Source organism: Nothoprocta perdicaria, unplaced genomic scaffold (genome assembly GCF_003342845.1).
Source record: "Nothoprocta perdicaria isolate Ctin4 unplaced genomic scaffold, notPer1 scaffold_332, whole genome shotgun sequence".
NCBI lineage: Eukaryota > Metazoa > Chordata > Aves > Tinamiformes > Tinamidae > Nothoprocta > Nothoprocta perdicaria.
The window spans coordinates 493,309-512,333 of NW_020455569.1; the positions used below are offsets into that span (position 1 = coordinate 493,309).

Genomic DNA, 19,025 nt, shown 5'->3' on the forward strand with positions numbered 1-19,025 from the left:
TGCAGCGAGGGGAAAGAGAAAAGGATGAGACCGGCAGGAATTATTCTGCATGAATTATGTGCTCTGCTTTCACGCTGACCTATTGAGTCAGCAGTGAGAGCCGGATTTCCTAGAACAGCCTTTCATGCCGGATTTTGGATATTTTCTTCTTTCAGCCCCGAAATACTGTGAGAGTGGCCTTTGTCACAGCAAGTGGCACTGTGCACTCCAGCTGCACCATGGAYGCGGAGGACATCACAGGATTTGGATACAGTTATCCCAAGCCCTCGCCTTCCCGGTGGCCGGGGGCTGCTGCCTGGGCAGGGAGCAGGGAAGGGATGGGAGCAGCGCTGGCRGGAGCTGCTGGGATGGGAGCATCCGCATCAGGGCAGCGCTGGCTGCAGCACAGGAGCAGAGGCAGGAGATTTAGCAGCTCATGGAAGAAACAGTTGCATCAGATCCTGGCCTCCGAGGGTGTGAGTTTGAGGCCGTGTTTCCTGCTGCTGAGACCTGCGTCCAACACCCACTGCCGAGCAGTGGAGCTTTAAACATTGATTAAAAGCCAAAATCAAAGAGCAAGAGGGGCAAGTGGCTGTGGGTTTGTATCATTTTAAGTTATTTTGCAGCTGATTCTGCCTGCATGCAGGGACTAACCCAAGGTGACTCGGCCTTCCCCGCTCCCTCAGCATCCGGACCTGCGTGTTGCCGCTGTGCGGGGCCGCTCTTTAACCTGCTCCTCTTGCCCCTGCAGATCTTCCACATGACGTACGACCTGGCGAGCGCCGTGGTGCGCATCGTGAACCTCATCGGCATGATGCTGCTGCTGTGCCACTGGGACGGCTGCCTCCAGTTCCTGGTGCCCATGCTGCAGGACTTCCCCGAGGACTGCTGGGTGTCGCTCAACCGCATGGTGGTGAGTGCCAGGCCGGCCCGCGCGCTGCCTGCACCCGGAGCCGCGCGGCCTCACAGGGCCTCCCCGCCGCCGYGCTGGCAATCCACGGCTTTTGTTCCGAGGGACGGCGTCCATTTGATTAAGCAGAAAACACCTGACAAGCCTTAAAAATAATGCCTCTTATTGTAACTCTTAACCTCCAGCTTTCCTCCAGCCAGTTTCTCCTTCAAAAGGAAATAAAAATAAAAGCAAACAGGCACTCAGGCAGAACAGAGCAAGTGTAAAATATAAAGAAATCTGCTCGCTCCCCGTGCCTCCCACGTGCGGAGCAGGGGGCACGCGCCAGAGGTGAGCCAGCAGCCACGAGAAAGCCTCTGTTTGGGGCTTATTTATTTATTTCTTCCCACTGCAATAATCACTTATTTCCTGCAGTTGAGAGGTGCCAGGCTGGCGGTTATGGAGACTAGAGCCCTTTATTTATACAGCAGCAGCGCAGCCCGTGCAGCAGCTGCCTGATCTTCCCCCACGCTGCCTCTTTATTATTTCCATGGCAGGAACAAGGAAAGCTCTGGGCCCCCTTGTGCTTCTGTTACTCAGGTGCGAAAGGCCAGAGAGCAGCTGGTCCCGGCGAGCTCAGAAACGTAGCCACAGATCATCCCCATCAACTGAAGCGACTTGGCCTTGCTGCTCCCGCAGGACAGTTCCCGAGCTGCAGGGCTCCAGGCATACTGAGAGTGGAGCTTGATGAGGAAAGAGGTAAATTTGGATGGTGTAGGAAAAGAGTCGGCTGGGCCAGAGCAGTCACAGTCCAAAAATTACCTTCAAGGTAACTATGTAATGAAGGAAAATGGAATTTTTCTTTATTACACAGGCTACAGTCTTGAAAGGTGCCAGAAGGCAGGGCAGAGGGAGGAGAGATTTGGTTTAGGGCTCCGTCTCAGCCGCAGGAGCGAGGCAAGGTGGGGAAGGAAGCAGCCCCTCCAGAGGAGGTGACAGAGGAGGGCTCTGTGCAGAGCAGAGCTTTGCTGCGCGAGGGCTCACGCTGCGCTGCTCGTCTGCTCAGCCTGCAGAGCCTGTGAAGCTGGGAATTAAACTTGCCATGTGTGATGTTCTGGGCCGCTTCTCCTCTGCAGCAAAATCACCTCCACTTCTTCCATTTAACGAAAGTGAAAAAAAATGTTCATCTTAGTGCTTCTATCAGATAATGGAGTCTCAGGAAGCCTGGATGAAGAATTGGAGGGATGGTAAAAGCCCCAGCTATAGTCTAAGTGGCTTCAGCCCCTGAGCTTACCAGCAATGCAGAAGCCCCAAATAGCTTGTATTTAGAGCATTAATGTGGAGAGTGATTAGTGAGTCTGCAGCAAGATCGTTTCTTCTCACGGGGAGATTCTGGCTCCGACCTCCCGAGGTTTCCAGATGTACCATGATGAGCAGGGTGGGAGGTGRCAGGCTAGGCAGCCGGGTGCTGGGATGTTCTGTACTGACCCCATCACATAAATGCTCCYGGTGCAGGAGCACCCTGCCACCACAGGAACCTGAAAACTGGGACAGAACCACTGGGGAGAAGGGGATGTTTCGAAGCAGCAGCCTGCAYGGGGAGCTGGGGCAGGTGCCCCAGGGCCCTAGGGAAATTCATGGAACGACCATCCCTTAGCAGAGTGCTGCAGCTCTTCTGGATTCCCACCTGGAAAGTCGAGCAGCCTCAAGTGGCTACTTGGCAATTCCTGAAACCAACACTGCCTCTGCCCCAGCAGGCGGGGAAGATTTATCACTTCCCATCTGCTTCTGAAAGGCTTGATCCTCTTCCAAGGTATCTGTGAAGGGTCTGGTGTTGCCAAAATCATATCAGGGGCTCGATGAACCTCTGGGTCCAATTCATCTTGGCAATTTCTCAGCGCTCCGTATTTCATCTTTAGCAACTGTGGAAGGATTCTCTGTAGGACTCCTGTCAGAACTGACTCCGCAGTGGCAGGGAAGGATGTTTGCAGTAGTAATTGCTCAGCCCTAATCCCAGGAGCTTCAGCCCAATCCCCACGGCGCCCATTATTAAAAAGGGAAGCGGCAGCGAGGCGGCTGCGCGGAGCCCGTGTGGGCAGCAGCAGCTCCCTGCGACCCCTGCCTGGCAGCTCCTCGCCAGGGAAGCCTGAGCTCTGCTGAGACCTGAGAGCTTCGGAAACAAGTAGCTGCTCCCTTGGGTATTTTGCCAAGCTGAGAAACCCTGCAGGGAAGGCAAAGGAAGGCAAATATTCCCCACGTTGAATGCAGCAGTCTTGCATAAGCAATACTGATGGTCTTCCTTGYACCAAAGGAAGGAGAGCAGCTCCCCGGCAGAAGAGAGGACGAGAAGCCGAGGCAGCCTGGGCTGTGCATGGAGCGATCCTGGCTGGATCTGCTCTCCTGGCCAGCACTTAGGGAAGTGTCTGGGGAGGGCAGTGACACACAGAGGCAGTAACCTAAGCAGCAGCAGCACCCGTAACAGCTCTGCCCATGTGAGGCTGCTGAGAAGGGGAGAGCTCCCAAAGGAATGAGGCTGAAGGGGAGAACTCCCAAAGGAGTGAGGCTGAAGGGGAGAGCTCCCAAAGGAGTGAGGCTGAAGGCGAGAGCTCCCAAAGGAGTGAGGCTGAAGGGGAGAGCTCCCAAACGAGTGAGACTGAAGGGGAGAGCTCCCAAAGGAATGCTGCTGCCGGGGCAGCCTCCGGGAGGTGTCCCCAGCAGGCGCCTGAGCAGAGACATGGAAGCGCAGGCACGGAGCCCTGAGAAGCCCTTGTAGTCCTGCCAGGGTAGATGCTAAAAGCAGGCAAGTTTCACAAACCACTTCAAAGTCATTTTAACTCCCTTTTGCAGGTGCTCTTAGTGCCTGCCATGAGTTTGAGCTGACATTCCCCTCAACTATGTTCCAGCACGGATTTGCAGCTCCATTTCAGCTTACTTTGAGATTTCCTTAGCGAGCCATCATTTTCTTTGGGTAGTTTAAGGCCTCATTTACCTACCCTAATGGACCGTTCTAGGCACCCCAGTGTACTTGAACTAATAACACCCTCCCCTGAGGGGCTGCTGTGCTGGTGCATTGAGTGTAGCAGGATGACTGTTAAGGGGACCAAGATTTATCAGGATAAAGCACCACGAGTCAAGATAAAGCACCAGGAGGCCACGTCCCATTTGGAGCCAATGCCACTGGCGTGGCTGGAAGCCCCGTGTTCTCATCACGCTGCTGGCTCTGCAGAGCAGAGGGTGCCACGCCGGCCTACCAAGGAGAGAGGTGCTGAGACCTGCACRTGGGGAGTCGTCACGGCCCGTGACCGCCCAGGGATCACCCGTGGGCACGAAGCCTCTGCTGCTCCTTGGCCACGGTTGCCTCTGTAGGAGAAGGGGAAGCTGCTGGGGGCCGGACCACCCTTGGCTCTTGCCCTGCTCTAAGGGGAACTTTTTCCAGTGCAGGAGGCGCCTGTGTTGTCCCCGTGCCCGGGAGGGGACAGTGCAGACAGGCCGGCGGCGGCTCGCGCTCCCCGGCTCTGCATGGGCTGCTGCTTCTGTGTCCCTTTGCTGCCCCTTGCGCGGCTTTGCCCTTCTTGTTGACAGCGGGAGGCGGGCCTGTCCCGCATCACGTAGCCGATGCCGGGCGCCGCCGAGGCGCCCTCGGCGCGCGCTTGTCTCCCCAGCAAGCACTAGGGCTCTCCGGGGCGGCCGCGCGCCGCCCGGGCACCAGCAGCTGCATGAGTGTGAGCCCCCCGGCTGCCCGCCAGCTCCCTGCAGGGCTTGCGGCCTCTGGGACAGTCCCCGTCGGCTCCGGGGCCTTCGCTCCTGCCCGGTGCTGCTGGCTCCCTCCGCATGGGGCCTGCAAAGCCACCCTGCGCAGTGACCTTCAGAGCGGCCGCGGCACCCACAGTGGCCCCATCCGTAGCGTTAGCACCTGCCCAGGGACAGCAGGAGGCCTGAGGATCGCGCAGATTGGGTGCTGCAGTGAAGGTGTTTTCTCACATACCTTATAATAGGGAATATGTGATGACAGTGCAGTTACTTTGCAGTTTTGTGGCAAGGACTTTCTATCACACAGTACCCACAGGGTGGCAAAGGTACCTTGAGCTGTACCACAAACTCAGGCTGATCAAAGATATTGAACGTTGTTTTTTCCTTCCTCCCTGGCCCATGATGCGGTTGCGGAGGTTCCAGTGGGAAAGCACAGGACGTCCCCGAGAAGCCAGTGACACCGGCTGGTTTCTCACCAGGGTTTGTTACAGCTTTCACATTAGGCCATTTCTAGTCTGTTCACTCCTCGGAAAGAGCCCTGCTTCACACTGCTTCACACTGAAAAGAACAGAACCCTGCCTGGACATTATCATCTGAATTCTCTGTCCCTCCTATCCCTTCTGTTAACGACCAGAGTTCCTGAACATTTCATTAATTGCTGGAGAATACATGATTTTCCCCACTTCAAAATCTTGCTGCTGGCAGCCTTGCTCGGGCTCTCTTGTACCAGTTCTCTGTTAATTTCCCAGCAAATAATCCTTTGCATCGGTTTCTTCTCTTGCACATGGGTAACTTTGGAAAGATCCCAGCACATCATCCCCTTTTGCCCCRGCTCCCCAGTGTGTTGGTGTCGCTGGATTCCTTTGGGGAAGATTTTCCTGGAAAGAGCACCTGGAACTCGTGGAAAGCTGGAACCCCAGCCCAAAGTGGKCACTGCCCCTTGTTTAAGCATGTTAAACAGGGGTTGTGGGGCCCGTTTCTGGGAGGTGCTGGCCKCAGCAGAACACCTCGCCCCCGCTGAAGCTCTGTGTGTGTGTGTGTCCATCTCTGCAGAACGACTCCTGGGGCAAGCAGTATTCCTACGCRCTCTTCAAGGCCATGAGCCACATGCTGTGCATCGGCTACGGGCAGCAGGCGCCCGTGGGCATGTCGGACGTGTGGCTCACCATGCTCAGCATGATCGTGGGGGCCACCTGCTACGCCATGTTCATCGGCCACGCCACCGCCCTCATCCAGTCGCTGGACTCGTCGCGGCGCCAGTACCAGGAGAAGGTAGGAGCGGCCTCCACAGCCCTTCCCCATCCCGCGGAGCTCTCACCTCATCCAGAGGCCGGGAGGGACCTGTGTCAGAGGCCACAGGGGCCATGGTGTTGTCCCCACGGTGGTTACTAGTCACTCAGGCCATGCAGTCAGACTGCAAGACCCTCAGGAAGAAACAGATGCTCTTGTTGCAGTGGGTTCAATGTGAGCAGCAAGCATCAGGCTAAGGGCTGTGAGTTGGAAGGGTGAATAAGAGGCTCGTTGCTGTGCAAGGGGTTTGTCAGGTGGTTCCAGGACCCGGCTTGAGACACAGAAGTCCCAAAGCTCACCCATGAAAAGAGTTTGCAGTAGCGCAGAGTAAAGGCAAAAAAACACCAGGGGTGAATTGTACTTTGAGGCTATGGAGGCGCTCAAGCCAGAGCTGGAGCCAAGGGGAGGAAAAGCCCAGGGGAGGATGCAAGGGGGGCTGGGAGGCCAGCAGAGCACTGGGCTTCCCACTGCACTGTGCCCCAGCCTCAGCTTGGCTGGACCCAGCCTAGCTGGAGAGAGAAGGACACTGCAGCACTCGGAGTGCAAGCTGATCCCATCTGTGCATGCAGAGCATTTATTCAAATGGGCTGGAAGGGGCCTAGAAGTCAAGGACTGACTTGCAGATTCAGCCACCTGGTCACCGCAGCAGCAGCCAAGTTTTCACCTGCATGTCTGGGCACTCTGATTTTTTTCCCCGGCTGGACGTGAAGACAAAGGCAGAGCTTGAGCCTAGGAGTCTGATTCCTGCTAGGTTCCAAGGAAGTCGGGCACCGGCGTGCCTGGCAGGAGGAGTGTGAGGTACTAAAGCCTGGTGAGAATGTYGAGATGTGAGTGAGAGGGTTCACAGACCTGGGAGAAAAGCATCCTAACAAAAGCAGTGGGTAAATCTTTAGCAAAGGACGTATTTCATGTGCAGTGCTTATAGCAGGTTTGTTTCCCCAGGTTTTCTCCTAGGAACAGAGCCTCAGGGATTGAGTACATTCAATTTCCTCTTGCAAATGGGACAAGTGATGGCCTAAAACAAATATGTATTTACTTTGTGCGTTCCTTAGCACTTGAATAGTCATGATTAAAATGAGGCTGCGTCGTGATTTGCAGCCCTGCAACTCAATTTAGTTCAGTCCTCACGGGACAACGTGCCTGCTGGAGCATGTTAGAAGCAGAGGATCTCAGCGGGTTTGCAGGGTGGCCTGGCCGAGCAGGAGGCAGTTTGCAGAGCTTGGGTTGCTCCTCACCTCAGGGGCTTGTGGGCTAGAGTCTCTTGTGGGTATTTAGGCAGCACCCCAAGAAAGGGGAGATGCTGGGGAGGGACAGAGGGGCAGGCGTGCGCAGAGCGTCAGCGCAGAGACATCCCCCGGCCGCTTTACTGGCCGCCCTTGCTTTGTAGAACCTTCAGGACCAGGATCAGGAGTGAGTCTAGTGAAATTTCAGACGGGGCCGCATCTCTGCCAAACCAACTTGTTCTGCCCTTGTACTAACAGCTTCTGAGGCGAGGAGGAAAAGCCAAGATCTGCTGGCGTTTGGCTTCAAGAGCAGGCTTCTCTGTAAACAGCATGGGATTTGGCCCCGTCTTTCACTCTGGTTGGATTCATTGCCCAGGGAGGCTGTGGAGTCTCCTTCTCTGGAGATCTTCAGAGCCCACCTGGATGCCACCCTCTGCCACATGCTCGGGACATCCCTGCTGGAGCAGATTGGCCTATGTAATCTATAGAGGTCCCTGCCAACCTTAGCCGTTCTGTGGCTTGGACACTCCATCCCTATCCTCCCAATATTCTTTTGTTGCAGCCCCTGAATGTCACACTGTGCTGGTTTCTGCAAGAGAAGGAAGCCCACAGGGCAGATGGGCTGCTGAGAAACACAGAGATTTGGAGGAGGAGGTTGAGTCCTCCAAGAGCGTGTGGTGCGGAGGTGCCTCGGGATGTGGGACCTTTCCATATACCCAAGTGCCACAGCGCACTCCCCCTAGCTCAGGGTCTGGAAGCGGCACGACCGCCACGTACCTGTGGCTCTGTGTCCCCCAAAAAAAGCTCCCCGTCAGGAGAGCTCTTCAGCTCCGGCACTATGAGGTGTTTTATTTGCAGGCCCAGAGGCAGAGCTGGAAGGGACTTTGTGTCCGTCCTGTCCTGCCTTGCAGTGTCTCATGCCCCCGGGGGACTTGCCCATGGTCACGCGGGCCGGCAGTGGCAGGCAGGAGCTGAGCACTGTCTCCAGACCTAGTGACTGACTCCACTGGGGCTCTGCAGGCAGAATTGGTTTCTTTTTCCTGGGAGAATATCACCCCAGGTCCAGGCTGAAGGAGCCTGATAGGCAACGTTCCCAGGGTTAATGGTGTGAAGCTGCGTGTTGTAGCTTGGCTGGTTCAGCAGCTGCAGCCGGAAGGGAGCTCACGCGACTCTCGTCCCGCAGCGCTGCCCGCCTCTCCTCCCAGCTGCACYGTGTCAGCTCACATATTGCGCCTCTCTCATTTCCAGGCCGTTCCTCAGCTGCCTGGCTCCGTGGCMTGGCAGAAGCTGTTACCTTCCTTTGTTTTGGGGGTAACTCTCTGCCAGATGAGGGGCTTGAATCATCTTACTGCAGGGCCCAGTGAGTGCCCCAGCTGGTGCAGGGTGACAGAGAAGGAGGTCCATAGACAAGAACAGAGACGTAATTCCCCATCCAGCTATTCTTAGATTATCTCAGGCCCTAAAACTTGAGTTTATCTTAGATGGTGACTGCAACTGTCCAACAGCCTGCAGTATCTGTAACTCGTAAGAGAGGTAAATGTGTTCCCTGTTTTGAAGAGAAGTAAAGTGGACAGAAAGGCAAGTTATTTCCATGCTATCTTCACGTTCCTCTATTAGCTTCCTTTTTCCCAATGCATTAAAGCTCGGCTGGATTAACATTTGTGCCAAGTCACCACACATGCCACCCTCCACATCCTCCTCAAGAGCCTCCGTATCCCTCTGCTGGGATGTCTCCCTCGGTGCATCCCAGGAGTGGCTGACRAGGAGCTGCCGCTCTCAGCAGGACAGAGCTGAGGGCTCCCCAGGTTCTCGGCTCTGTTCGGGGTCCGTCTGCTGCCCTGCTGTCCTCTCAAACCCTCTGCTCTCCACACGCAGCCCCCTGCTCCCCACTGCCCCTGAGCAGCCTTTTCAATCCCTCTTGTTCTAAAAATACATGTTGATGCTGGGTAGGTACTTGCATATTCACTTGTCGTTATGCTGAAGAAGCAGCTGCTGCAGCACAGGGGCAAGGGGCCAAGGAGGTAGCATTACAGCTGTAAAAATAAATCCCTCTACAAAAGCACCAGTGATGTCACCTCTCAGATCCTGAAACAGCCCTGCTTAACCATGAGGAGAGTTCTTGCTGTCACAGCTTCGTCCTGTTCACTGGGCTCTGGTTATCCACGTAATTCCTGTTCAACTCTCCTCATTTCAGCCCTTCCATCACTGGCCTGAACCTAGCAAAGAGGATTTAGACGTTAGGCATTGCGGAAAACTTAGTAACTGTAAAGGCTGAAGCCTGTTACCCAGACAAAGCAGTATCTGTCAGTGGCCAAGGCAGATTTGGACTAATATCTAACTAATACCTCATATCTAGCAGGAAGGTGGGAGATTCGGTGTTCAGCAAGAGCGTGGACCACATGAGGTGACCTCGTGTGGCCCTTTCCACTGCGTCCCTGCAGGACAGTCGGCATCAGGGTGAACTTTTCAACAMAATGGCTTGATATCAGTGGTCAAAGATGAAGATCTCAGACTCTCAGMCACCTCCTGCATCTTGCCTGGAGAGCCACATGCAATGCACAGAAGGAGGAAATCCCTGTGAAAAGGAGGCAGGTTGAGGCCAGATCCCTTGGAGCACCCGGTTCAGCCCCAAGGAGGCAGGAGCAGGGGCAGGAGCAGCCTCTGCCACGGCGGGTGCCAGCTCTGGGCTCACCGAGGCCTGGGMCTTCCGTGGAGCACAGCAGCCCAGCCTTGCTAGGCAGCGGGTTTAAGGAGAGCTTTCTCTGGCTGTATGTATGAAACTGGAGCTCGCTGTTACAGGTGCCGCGGGGGCCCAAAGTTTGATGAGCCCCACAGTATTCAGACACATTCCCYGCAGGACAGTCTTACACTGGCTGCTGGGCACTAGGATGCAGATACTGCCTCTCACTGCGGACATCCCTGATGAGCTCCCGTCAAGCTGGGAGGGGACGGCCAGGAGCTGGGTTGCTCTGTGCCTCTTTACTTCTCCCCAAAGCGTCTAAAACTGTCCGAGACACTAAACCACCTGGGAAAAGCCCCTTAGGCTGACGCTTTAGGGTGACTCTCGTGTTTTATGCTCTTTCCCATTAAGTAGCGAAGGGTCCCAAATGGCAGAGGGCAGAGAACGTGGTGCAGGGATCCCAGCGTGATCACATCAACCATGGCCTTGCTGAGCAGCCCCTCCCGCCCGTAGCCCCGGGCAGCGCTGCGATCCGTGCATGGTCAGCACTGCCCGGGGATCTCCATAAGGCAGAGGGATTTCCAGACAAGCAGCCTCAGCCGCTCTCYACCAGCGTGGAGTTGCACCTCAGCTGTGGTTATTCCCCCACTGCCTGTGCCGGAGGCATCAGGTGAGAGATTCTGTGTTTATTCCCAGCCTGGATGGYGTTGGAAGCGCTTTTTCCCAAGACGATTCGTCTCCCGTGTCCACAGGTTCCCAGGTGGCCTGTGCAGGTACCCAGAGGTCTGGGTGGGTTAGGCTGGAGGCCTCTTCTTGAGGCAGCACCGCAGCCTTGGCTGCAGCGCGGCAGCCTGTCCTCGCCACGTGTACCCGAGGAGAGGGCACGCCAGGAACCCAGGTGCCTGGGAAATGTAATCGCATGCAAAACGTAATCACATTTCCTAATTGGAAAAAAATTGGGGGCCTTGTTATATCCAGTTATGACTGCACTAGTTGGGTACTAACCAGGTCTGTAAGGAATGGGTCTGAGAACCGTTACGGCCCGTGTTACTGTTCATCAGAGCATTTGGGGTTGTCCCCAAGATGTATGCACGGCACATTTGATGCTCGTGCCTGGCTGCAGGGGCTGCCGTGGGCACCGGGTGCAGCGTCGTGGGCAGGGGGTTCCTCTGCTCGCCGGGCCAATTCCAGCCTTGGTTCAGCAGGTGGAGGGAGCGGGATCAGACGCAGCTCCGGATCATGGGAAGGTGACCTGGAGGGTCTCCCATGGCCCTCAAGCCCACGGGCTCCTCCCRGCGACCCGCATGCGGCGAGCAAGAAACCCCGCTGCCGGTGCCCTGCTCGAGCGGGGCCGCGGGGCCGTGGCTGCCGGGAGCCCCTCCAGCCGGCAGGGCTCCGGGAGTCACGACGAGCGGGCTCTGCTCCTGGCGATGGCCACTGCCTTGCAAAGAACGTTAGCAAGAAATAGGTGACAGGGATGGGCAGAGGACGTCTGGCTCTCCCCTAAAACCAGGTGTTTGGGCCAGCTGCTTTCACGTTCTTCAGTCCTTTCCTTAAAAGAATACAGACTATGAAATGAAAATTGATCGAAAACCGCATGGTTTCTCTTTAAAGCACCTTGCAATGGAATTAACCTTTCTTTTATGGCTCTGACTGAACTGGGGTCAACTCCTGTTTCTTCTTGCAAGGAAAATATCTCCGTGCTGAATCTGCTATTTCCTTTACCCATGACTGTTGAAAAAAGAGACGAGCCCCTCTGTGAAGCTGCAAATCCCACCCTCCCCGTATCCCTTCCCTGTGTGCAGTGGGGCCAGTCAGGCCCTGGAGCTGGCAGCCTTGTGACCGTGTTGTGCATCTTCACCGTGCGAGACAGGCCTTGGGCGGCCCTGCCAGAGATGGGTGATTAGAGCTAAGGTTCCGGCACCTCTTTTGCTGCCGAACGAGTAGTTCTGCTCCTTGGGCAGGATGGACAAGGGCGAGCGCGGCCGGCATCAGCGCCGCCAGGGAAGCGCTCCTGCCTCTGCCGATCCCCGTGCCCGGCCCGGGAGCTTCATTAGCAGGTCTGAAATTTGTGCTGGCWCTTGGGCAGCAAATAAATAAGTAAAAACAGCGTTGCACGAGGAGCTGATGCTCCCTACCAGGCTGTGGCTCCTGGCACAGGCTGCACCCTGCGGGGCTCATTTCAGACCCCCCCCGACTCGCTGCGCCCCTCGGCTGCCAGRTTTTACCTCATCCCAGTTCTCCTGCTTCGATGGGAACTGCCCTCTGCTTTCCCCATCATGCCTCCAGATGTGCAAAAAGCCGGGGACTCAGGCAGACATCTCCAGAGCATCCGGGGATCTGGGCCTCGCAGCACTTAGTGAATCAAAGCTGATGCACTGACCCGATGGACAAGTCCCCTGGGCTGGGCTGCTGACCTGGGCCGGGCTCAGACCTATTAATCCGAGCAGGGAGTTCTCCTGGGAYGCCTCTCCCAGGCAGGAGTTAGTGGGGAATAAACAGCTCTTTGGGCAGCCTTTTCTTTGCTGGAACTTGGCCTGGCACGGTCACGTTGGCACTGCCGGCTGCTGTGGAGAGGGGACGTGTGTTGGGACAGACCCCCGCRGCACCCGATGCCAACAGGCCTGCGCTGCGGGACCTCCTTGCCCAGGGCCTCATTGCCCAGGACTGCTGGCAGCGCGAGCCCCACACATGTGTCAGGCCAGGAGCGAGCCCCACATATGTGCCAGGCCAGGCATGCAGCCCCACATGTGTGCAAAGCCAGGAGCGAGCCCCACATGTGTGCCAGGACGTGTATGCAGCCCCACAAGTGTGCCAAGCCAGCATGCAGCCCCACACGTGTGCCAGGACATGTGTGCAGCTCCACATGTGTGCCAGGACATGTGTGCAGCTCCACACGTGTGCCAGGTCATGCATGCGGCCCCACACATGTGCCAGGCCAGCGTGCAGCCCCACACGTGTGCCAGGACATGTGTGCAGCCCCACACGTGTGCCAGGCCATACACAAGCCCCACACGTGTGCCAGGTCACGCATGCTGCCCCACACGTGTGCCAGGCCAGGCATGACCCCCTTCCCTGGCTCGCGCTGCGCCCTGCGCCAGGGCTGGAACCGGGCATCTGTTCAGGCTCAGAACAGCCCCTGCTGCGGCTGCTGCCGGCTCCCGCTCCCGCTCCACACGAATTGTCTGCAGCGTAATGCTGGCCTCAATGGGCCCTGATTAGCAGCAAGGGGAGGCGGCTCCAGAGGCCGGCCTTGCAGCCAGCATCACTTTAATGCCTCTCGCATAGAAAGAGGGGGAACAGATCTCCGAGGGTTTTCTGCTGGTGTCTGTGGTATTTATAGCAGAGCAAGAGGTAAAGAGACTGTTTCTTCTTAAGATTATTTCYGAAGGTGTCACTGGAACCACTGGGCTGAGGGCAAAAGTGTCCCGAGTATTTTAGTGTGTGACCTGCGACTCGTGAAAATCATCCTACAAACGCAGCTAGTGCCAAGCTGCAAAAATTAAACCAGCTCTGAAGCCTGGTGTTTGTAAAAGAACTCAGAACCAGGACATTATCACAGAATCACAGAATATTCAAGGTTGGCTTTTTTTCATAATGAAAACTGGATGAAGAGTTAAGTGTCAGATACCTTGCAAGGGTGAAGAGTGACATAAATTTAGTCTGAAAGACAAACATAATATGGATATGGTTGGGCCTCTGCTAGGTGCAGTTGGGGTAGTGCTGGTTGAAGAGGCAGTGAAATAAGCACTGTTTCTAAGCACTAAAATCTTTGCCTTAACTGCAAATGCGCCACTCTGCTGGAGCCTCCTGTTTCTTGCACTAGATTTTGACATCCATGGAGTGCAGATTTAGACCGGGATCAAGTCCTGTCCCGAGSCTGTTTCTGCAAGGTTGCGAGTGATGCATCTTCGTGTGAAACACGAGGTTGTCTTCGGTTGGAGGGGAGCACTGGCATCTGTGCACGTCCYGAGGGCAGTGCCACAGGAGCGGGCATGTGTCGTCAGGCACCGTGTGGAACCCTGTAAATAGGTCCGGATTAACAGAACTGCACGCATGGAAATGGGCATTTCTGAGAGCTTCKGGGCTGCTGTGGAGCAGCAGAGAAGTTAGAGCCCCAGTGCCCAGGCTGTAGGGACAGCCGGGAGTGAGATGCTGCGCTAGGGACAGCGGAGCCTTCTCAGCCTGTGGTTTATCCCTGGCAAAGACAGCAGGAGTCGGGATGGAGAGTGGGGTGATGAGAGCAGGTCAAAGCAGTGAGCTGCCTCTGCTCTGCGGGTGACCAGGGCTTCAGCGGAAGGGRATGGGACAGCCAGGAAACGAGGCTGGTTCTAAAGGGAGAAATATCCCCTGAAACAGACCCTGTTGATACACTAATGCCTCCTTCGAGGGCTTATCTGAGGAGAAACAGGCTTAAAGGGGACGAGTTAGGATTTAAGTGGACTTGTTGTCTCCAGRGAAATTTAAATAACTCCTCAGTGAGTCTTTGGGGTAGGACTCAGCGATGCCACTAATCTCTGCAGGTTTCTCTGAGCACGGGGCAGCTGGGGGACGCAGGGAGAAGGGCAGAGCCTGAGCGGGCGAGCGCCACGGAGAAGGGAGGCAAAAGGCTGCTGCCAGGTTAGGCTGGCCCCGTCCGAAGGMGATGCTGTTTTGCTTGTTCTCCAGCAAGTGCTTTTGGCAGTCTCCATCCGTCCGCCAGCCAGGAGAGCCGGCTCTTGTGGGTATTTCGTGGGCCTTCTCCTGGCAGAAGCGGAGGCRCTGCCCGAGACTCCTGAGCACGTGGCTTTCAGTGCTGCACAGCCGTAACCAGACACGCGTGGGAAGAGCCAGCATGGGCTTTCTGCACCCTCGGACATGCCCCRCAGGGCCATCCCCAGCCCACAGAACTCCTCATGGCCAGGAAAGCTGATACAGGAGAGCCAGTACATGTCCTTGTTAACTAGGGCAGAGAGTTATGGTTTCTTATTTCACATTTTTTTCTCTGTAACCATATTTTTCATTTSTAATCAGGAGCAGAACCTTTCTTTCTGCTGCAATAAATTGTCCCTCCTTTTGCTCTGAGCCTTATCCGGAGGCAGCGATCACGGGGGAATCTCACAGGCCCTGGGGACTTYGCAGAGCAGCAATTTATTGCTCTCCGTCGCGGAGCAATAAATCTCTGAACAGCAGCAAACAAGCCAGGAGTCTGAGTCCCTGCACCCGAGCTGCGCCATAGGAGTCGGGGGATTTCTCCCRAGAAGCAGAGGTCACCGGGATATTGGTCCTGGCGAGTGGACAGTAGAGAGACGTGGTGGGAGGCCTGGGAAGCGCCRCGCTGCAACCGAGCGCCTCCGAGGGCCAGCGGAGGCCGCGTCCCCTCGGCTGCGCACGGCGGCGGCCGCCCCGCTGTGGCACGGGCCATGCTGCGAGCTGAGCAGCACCGCGGGGCMAGGGCAGCTCCGCAGCGAGCGCAGCGCCGCAGCGGGGCACTGCAGGACGCGCGGAGAGCGGCTGCACCCCAGGGACACGTGTACTGGGGAGAGGGGGAAGGCAGGGGCAGCACGGGCCTCCTGTCAGCGCTGCTTCGTGGGACACGGGCAGCATCAGCTGCTCCTGCAGCGCCTGCAGGGCGTTCGTGCTGGCAGGCCTGTGCCCTTGAGGAAATGTCGTTTCTTGTAGAAGGTGCCGTTCCTCGCCAAATACTGCTCTGGCATCCATCCAGTGCCGCTGTATTCCCCCGCTAAGTGACAGGATGGAAATGCAAATCATGAGGCAGAATACAGACTGCAAAATATACACAGCGAAAGCGCATGGGGCAAGAGGGGCACCGCAAAAGGGGAAGAAAACGGGGATCTGCAGTGTCCTCAGTGAGAAAGCCGAGGTGCCGAGCGCTGGTTGGTGAGGGGAGATGCCCGGCTCGTGCGGCAGGGCCTGGCAGCCTGGGCTGCCCCGTGCCTGGGGAATGAGGAGAGGGCTTCCCAGCGCACCAGGCTGCCCAACACACGGGCAGCCCCTTGGCGAGTGCAGCAGAGGTGTTTGCAAAGGCTCGTGTTTCAGAGCGGGGTGGGGTGGGCGGGATGCGCTGTGCTGGAGCAGGCAGGGGTGCTGGGTGGCCAGGGGCACCCAGCCCTCACTGAGCACCCTGCTACCTCGGCCCCTGTCTCTCTGTGCAGTACAAGCAAGTGGAGCAGTACATGTCCTTCCACAAGCTCCCGGCAGACATGCGGCAGCGCATCCACGATTACTACGAGCACCGCTACCAGGGCAAGATGTTCGACGAGGAGAGCATCCTGGGAGAGCTGAGCGAGCCCCTCCGCGAGGTAAGGGGGCATCCAGCGGCATCCGTGGCGGCTTCGGAGATACCATGTTGCAGGCACTGACACTTGTCTGCAGTTCCCTCGCCTTGGTCACAGCAGAAGTCACTGCTGTGGAGCAAAGTCCAGGCCTTTGGCACTGCAGGGCTTCTGCCTGAGCCTTTGACCACTGCATTACAAGTGACATGTGATATCAAGGCCGCCTCCCCAAGGATAAACCAGCCAAGTGTTTGGGATCACTTTGGGAAAGCCGTGGCTTGCTGTCCCGAGCCGGGCAGGCTCCCAGAGCTGCAGAGCACACAGAGGTGCCCATTGCCTGTTCGTCTCATTGGGGACTTAGCACCTCCCAGGCAGCTTCTGGGGGGCATGTGGGCATGAATTTCACTTCCCTTCACACTTGCCAACTCTCTAATCTGCCCTTTTYCTCAATACAACAGAAATTCACATCTCCATCTGACTGAGCTACTCCTCCTCCAGTTATTCCTGTTCTTTTTCCATGTGTGCTTTAAAGCTCCTTTGCCTGCATGGCACTGCAGAGCCCACGCCATTTAGAAACGTCTCCATCCCTTGAGGCAGGGGTGACATGTCACACGAGGGACATTTCACAGGGAGGTGGAGCCTCGACAGCCTGTGCTTCTTTCRCCAGCAGATGGTCCTGGATTGAGGGGTTGGGGCGAAGCTTCACCCTAGTTTCACCCCTGTATTTCCCCTAAGGAAATACAAGGCAGGGCCGCTTGGTTTGGAATGGATTCCCCCAGTGCTGCCAGACGCGAGAGATGCTCCAGACACAGGCCTGCCGTGGCCGATGCCTAGGGATTATTGTGCATGGCAGCTGCTGCCTCTCCGGCAACCTCTGCCCTGTTCCTGCTCTTCGACATGGACAAATGTGGCAGTGATGAGAGAGCAGGAGGAGGCTGAGGAAAGAAGAGGGGAAAAGATCCCATGGGACGAAACRCTGCTATTTTTTTGCTTTGAGACCTCAGCAGTTCTGCTTCCCCCTTGGTGCCTGTTCCAGGTTTACAGGGATGAGGAGCACACTGGGGTCCCTGGCCTCACGCCCAGCCATTGCTCGTACTTTGTACGTGCTCTGGAGCAACAGCAAAGCCCTCGTGCCCAGTTTAAAAGTGCCACTGCAGGAGAGCCCGCAAGAAGCGCCTGCATTTCGTCAAGCCCCTTGTCCCCACACGCTGCCCTGCTCCCCTCTGCCTGGCCACCTCTCAGCCTGCAGGTTGAGCACCTCAAGCTCCCTGCTCTTAGGCTGTGTCCCGTGCATTTGTACCGAGCTCTGTGCTGCTCAGGAAAGTCATCTCTCACTGTACATACCTCAGTATATGCCCCCCAGCAGCTCTCTTCTCTTCCCCCTTCCCCGTGTGCTCCCAGGCACATATCTCTACGGGCGAGGGGAGAGTTGAGGACCTGCTGGGTGTATTTCAGGCCTGGTCGCCAGGGCAGCGCTGCGTGCGAGGGCCGTTCCGCCGCTCGCTGGCACGCGAGGGCAGCCCAGAGCCCAGGGCTGCGTGGCAGCTGCAGGGAGCAGCTTCCTCCCTGGCAAACCCGCCGGCCCAGCGCTCCCCACACAGCAGTCGCCCAGGGCGCCCCGCGCAGGACGAGGGTTGCTGCAGGCGGAGGGACGTGGTGTGCGTGCGGGGCYGGGCTCTCCGGTGCAGCTGTGCGCGGCGTGGAGCTCGCGGGCGCCCGCAGCCGGGCAGCTTTTCCCTTCCCTCTCTAATACAGAGCTCAGGGGGGCATCGTCCCGGGTTGCTAGATGTTGACTGAAGATGTGTGTGTCTCTTCTGCTCTCTGTCCCCCTCCTCCTCCCTGCCTCTCTCTTCCTCTCTGCTCTCTCTTTCTCTCTGTCTGTCTCTCTCTCACTCGCCTGGTGGTCAGGAAATCATAAACTTCAACTGCCGGAAGCTGGTTGCCTCCATGCCCCTCTTTGCCAACGCAGATCCCAACTTTGTGACATCCATGCTGACCAAGCTGCGGTTCGAGGTGTTCCAGCCCGGGGATTACATCATTCGGGAGGGCACCATTGGCAAGAAGATGTACTTCATCCAGCATGGGGTGGTGAGCGTCCTCACCAAAGGCAACAAGGAAACCAAGCTGGCAGATGGCTCCTATTTTGGAGGTGCGTGTTAGTGAGTCACCCCACGTAGTGAGACCTGCTCCTTTTGCTCCTGCATCCCAGGCATAAGAGCGTGGTAGGACATGAGGCTGGTATCTCCATCACCTTCTCCTGCACCCTCTGCCTCTGCTCACCTCACTGCCTTGCTGCTTCCCATGCAGCAGGCTGTGCAAAAGGAAGTGCAAAGCAGAGTAAATAAAAAATAAAAATAAGGGGGGGGGAGTTCATTCCTGGGGGTTCATTCCTTCCTTGCCCCAAGCTAATTGATAGATCTGTGAAGCTGAGAGCTGAAAGGAAAGAAATGGAACAGTCTAAATTCTCCGAACGCTTTTAYGGTGCTGCCTAGTCCCGCTGCCRGGCATCTATCGAGGCGATACTGAGGGAATAGCCCAGGCCGTGACGTCCCTATGGGCAGCKGCAGCAGCCGGAGCAGAGAGACGGGCACGAGGCAGGGAGCGTCGCAAGGCAGGATTGAGCCCAGCGCTCCTGCCGGGCACAGGGGACACCCATGATATTAGAGACACGGTTCCCTTGTAGAAGCTCTTTTCATCAAAACACCAAATGTGGCACAGAAAAGATGAGTGCCACAGTGAGAAAGATGGAGTGCAGGAACCTGCCTTTCCTTTCCTTTGTGCGACCTCTTCTCCATCCCTCACATCCCTGTCACACATTTCCTACAGTCTTGGCTCCGTAACCTGCCTGTTTGCAGAGCTGCTGGCTCTGGGCTTGCAGGGATGTTGCAAGTCCCTAGAAAGTGGGGTTGGTCACTGGGATTTGGAATTCATGGGSGCAG

The 19,025-nt window shown here is 56.7% G+C and overlaps 1 protein-coding gene across 1 annotated transcript in view; it reads left to right on the top strand.

The window, feature by feature from the left end:
- The window catches only part of HCN4 (hyperpolarization activated cyclic nucleotide gated potassium channel 4), a 65,271-nt gene that overhangs the window by 32,361 nt on the left and 13,885 nt on the right, over positions 1-19,025 (top strand). The window contains exons 3-6 of the mRNA XM_026043634.1: positions 731-892; positions 5,672-5,890; positions 15,967-16,113; positions 17,995-18,235. Of these exons, the coding sequence (XP_025899419.1) occupies positions 731-892; positions 5,672-5,890; positions 15,967-16,113; positions 17,995-18,235 (769 nt within the window). The remainder of the gene's footprint in view (positions 1-730; positions 893-5,671; positions 5,891-15,966; positions 16,114-17,994; positions 18,236-19,025) is intronic.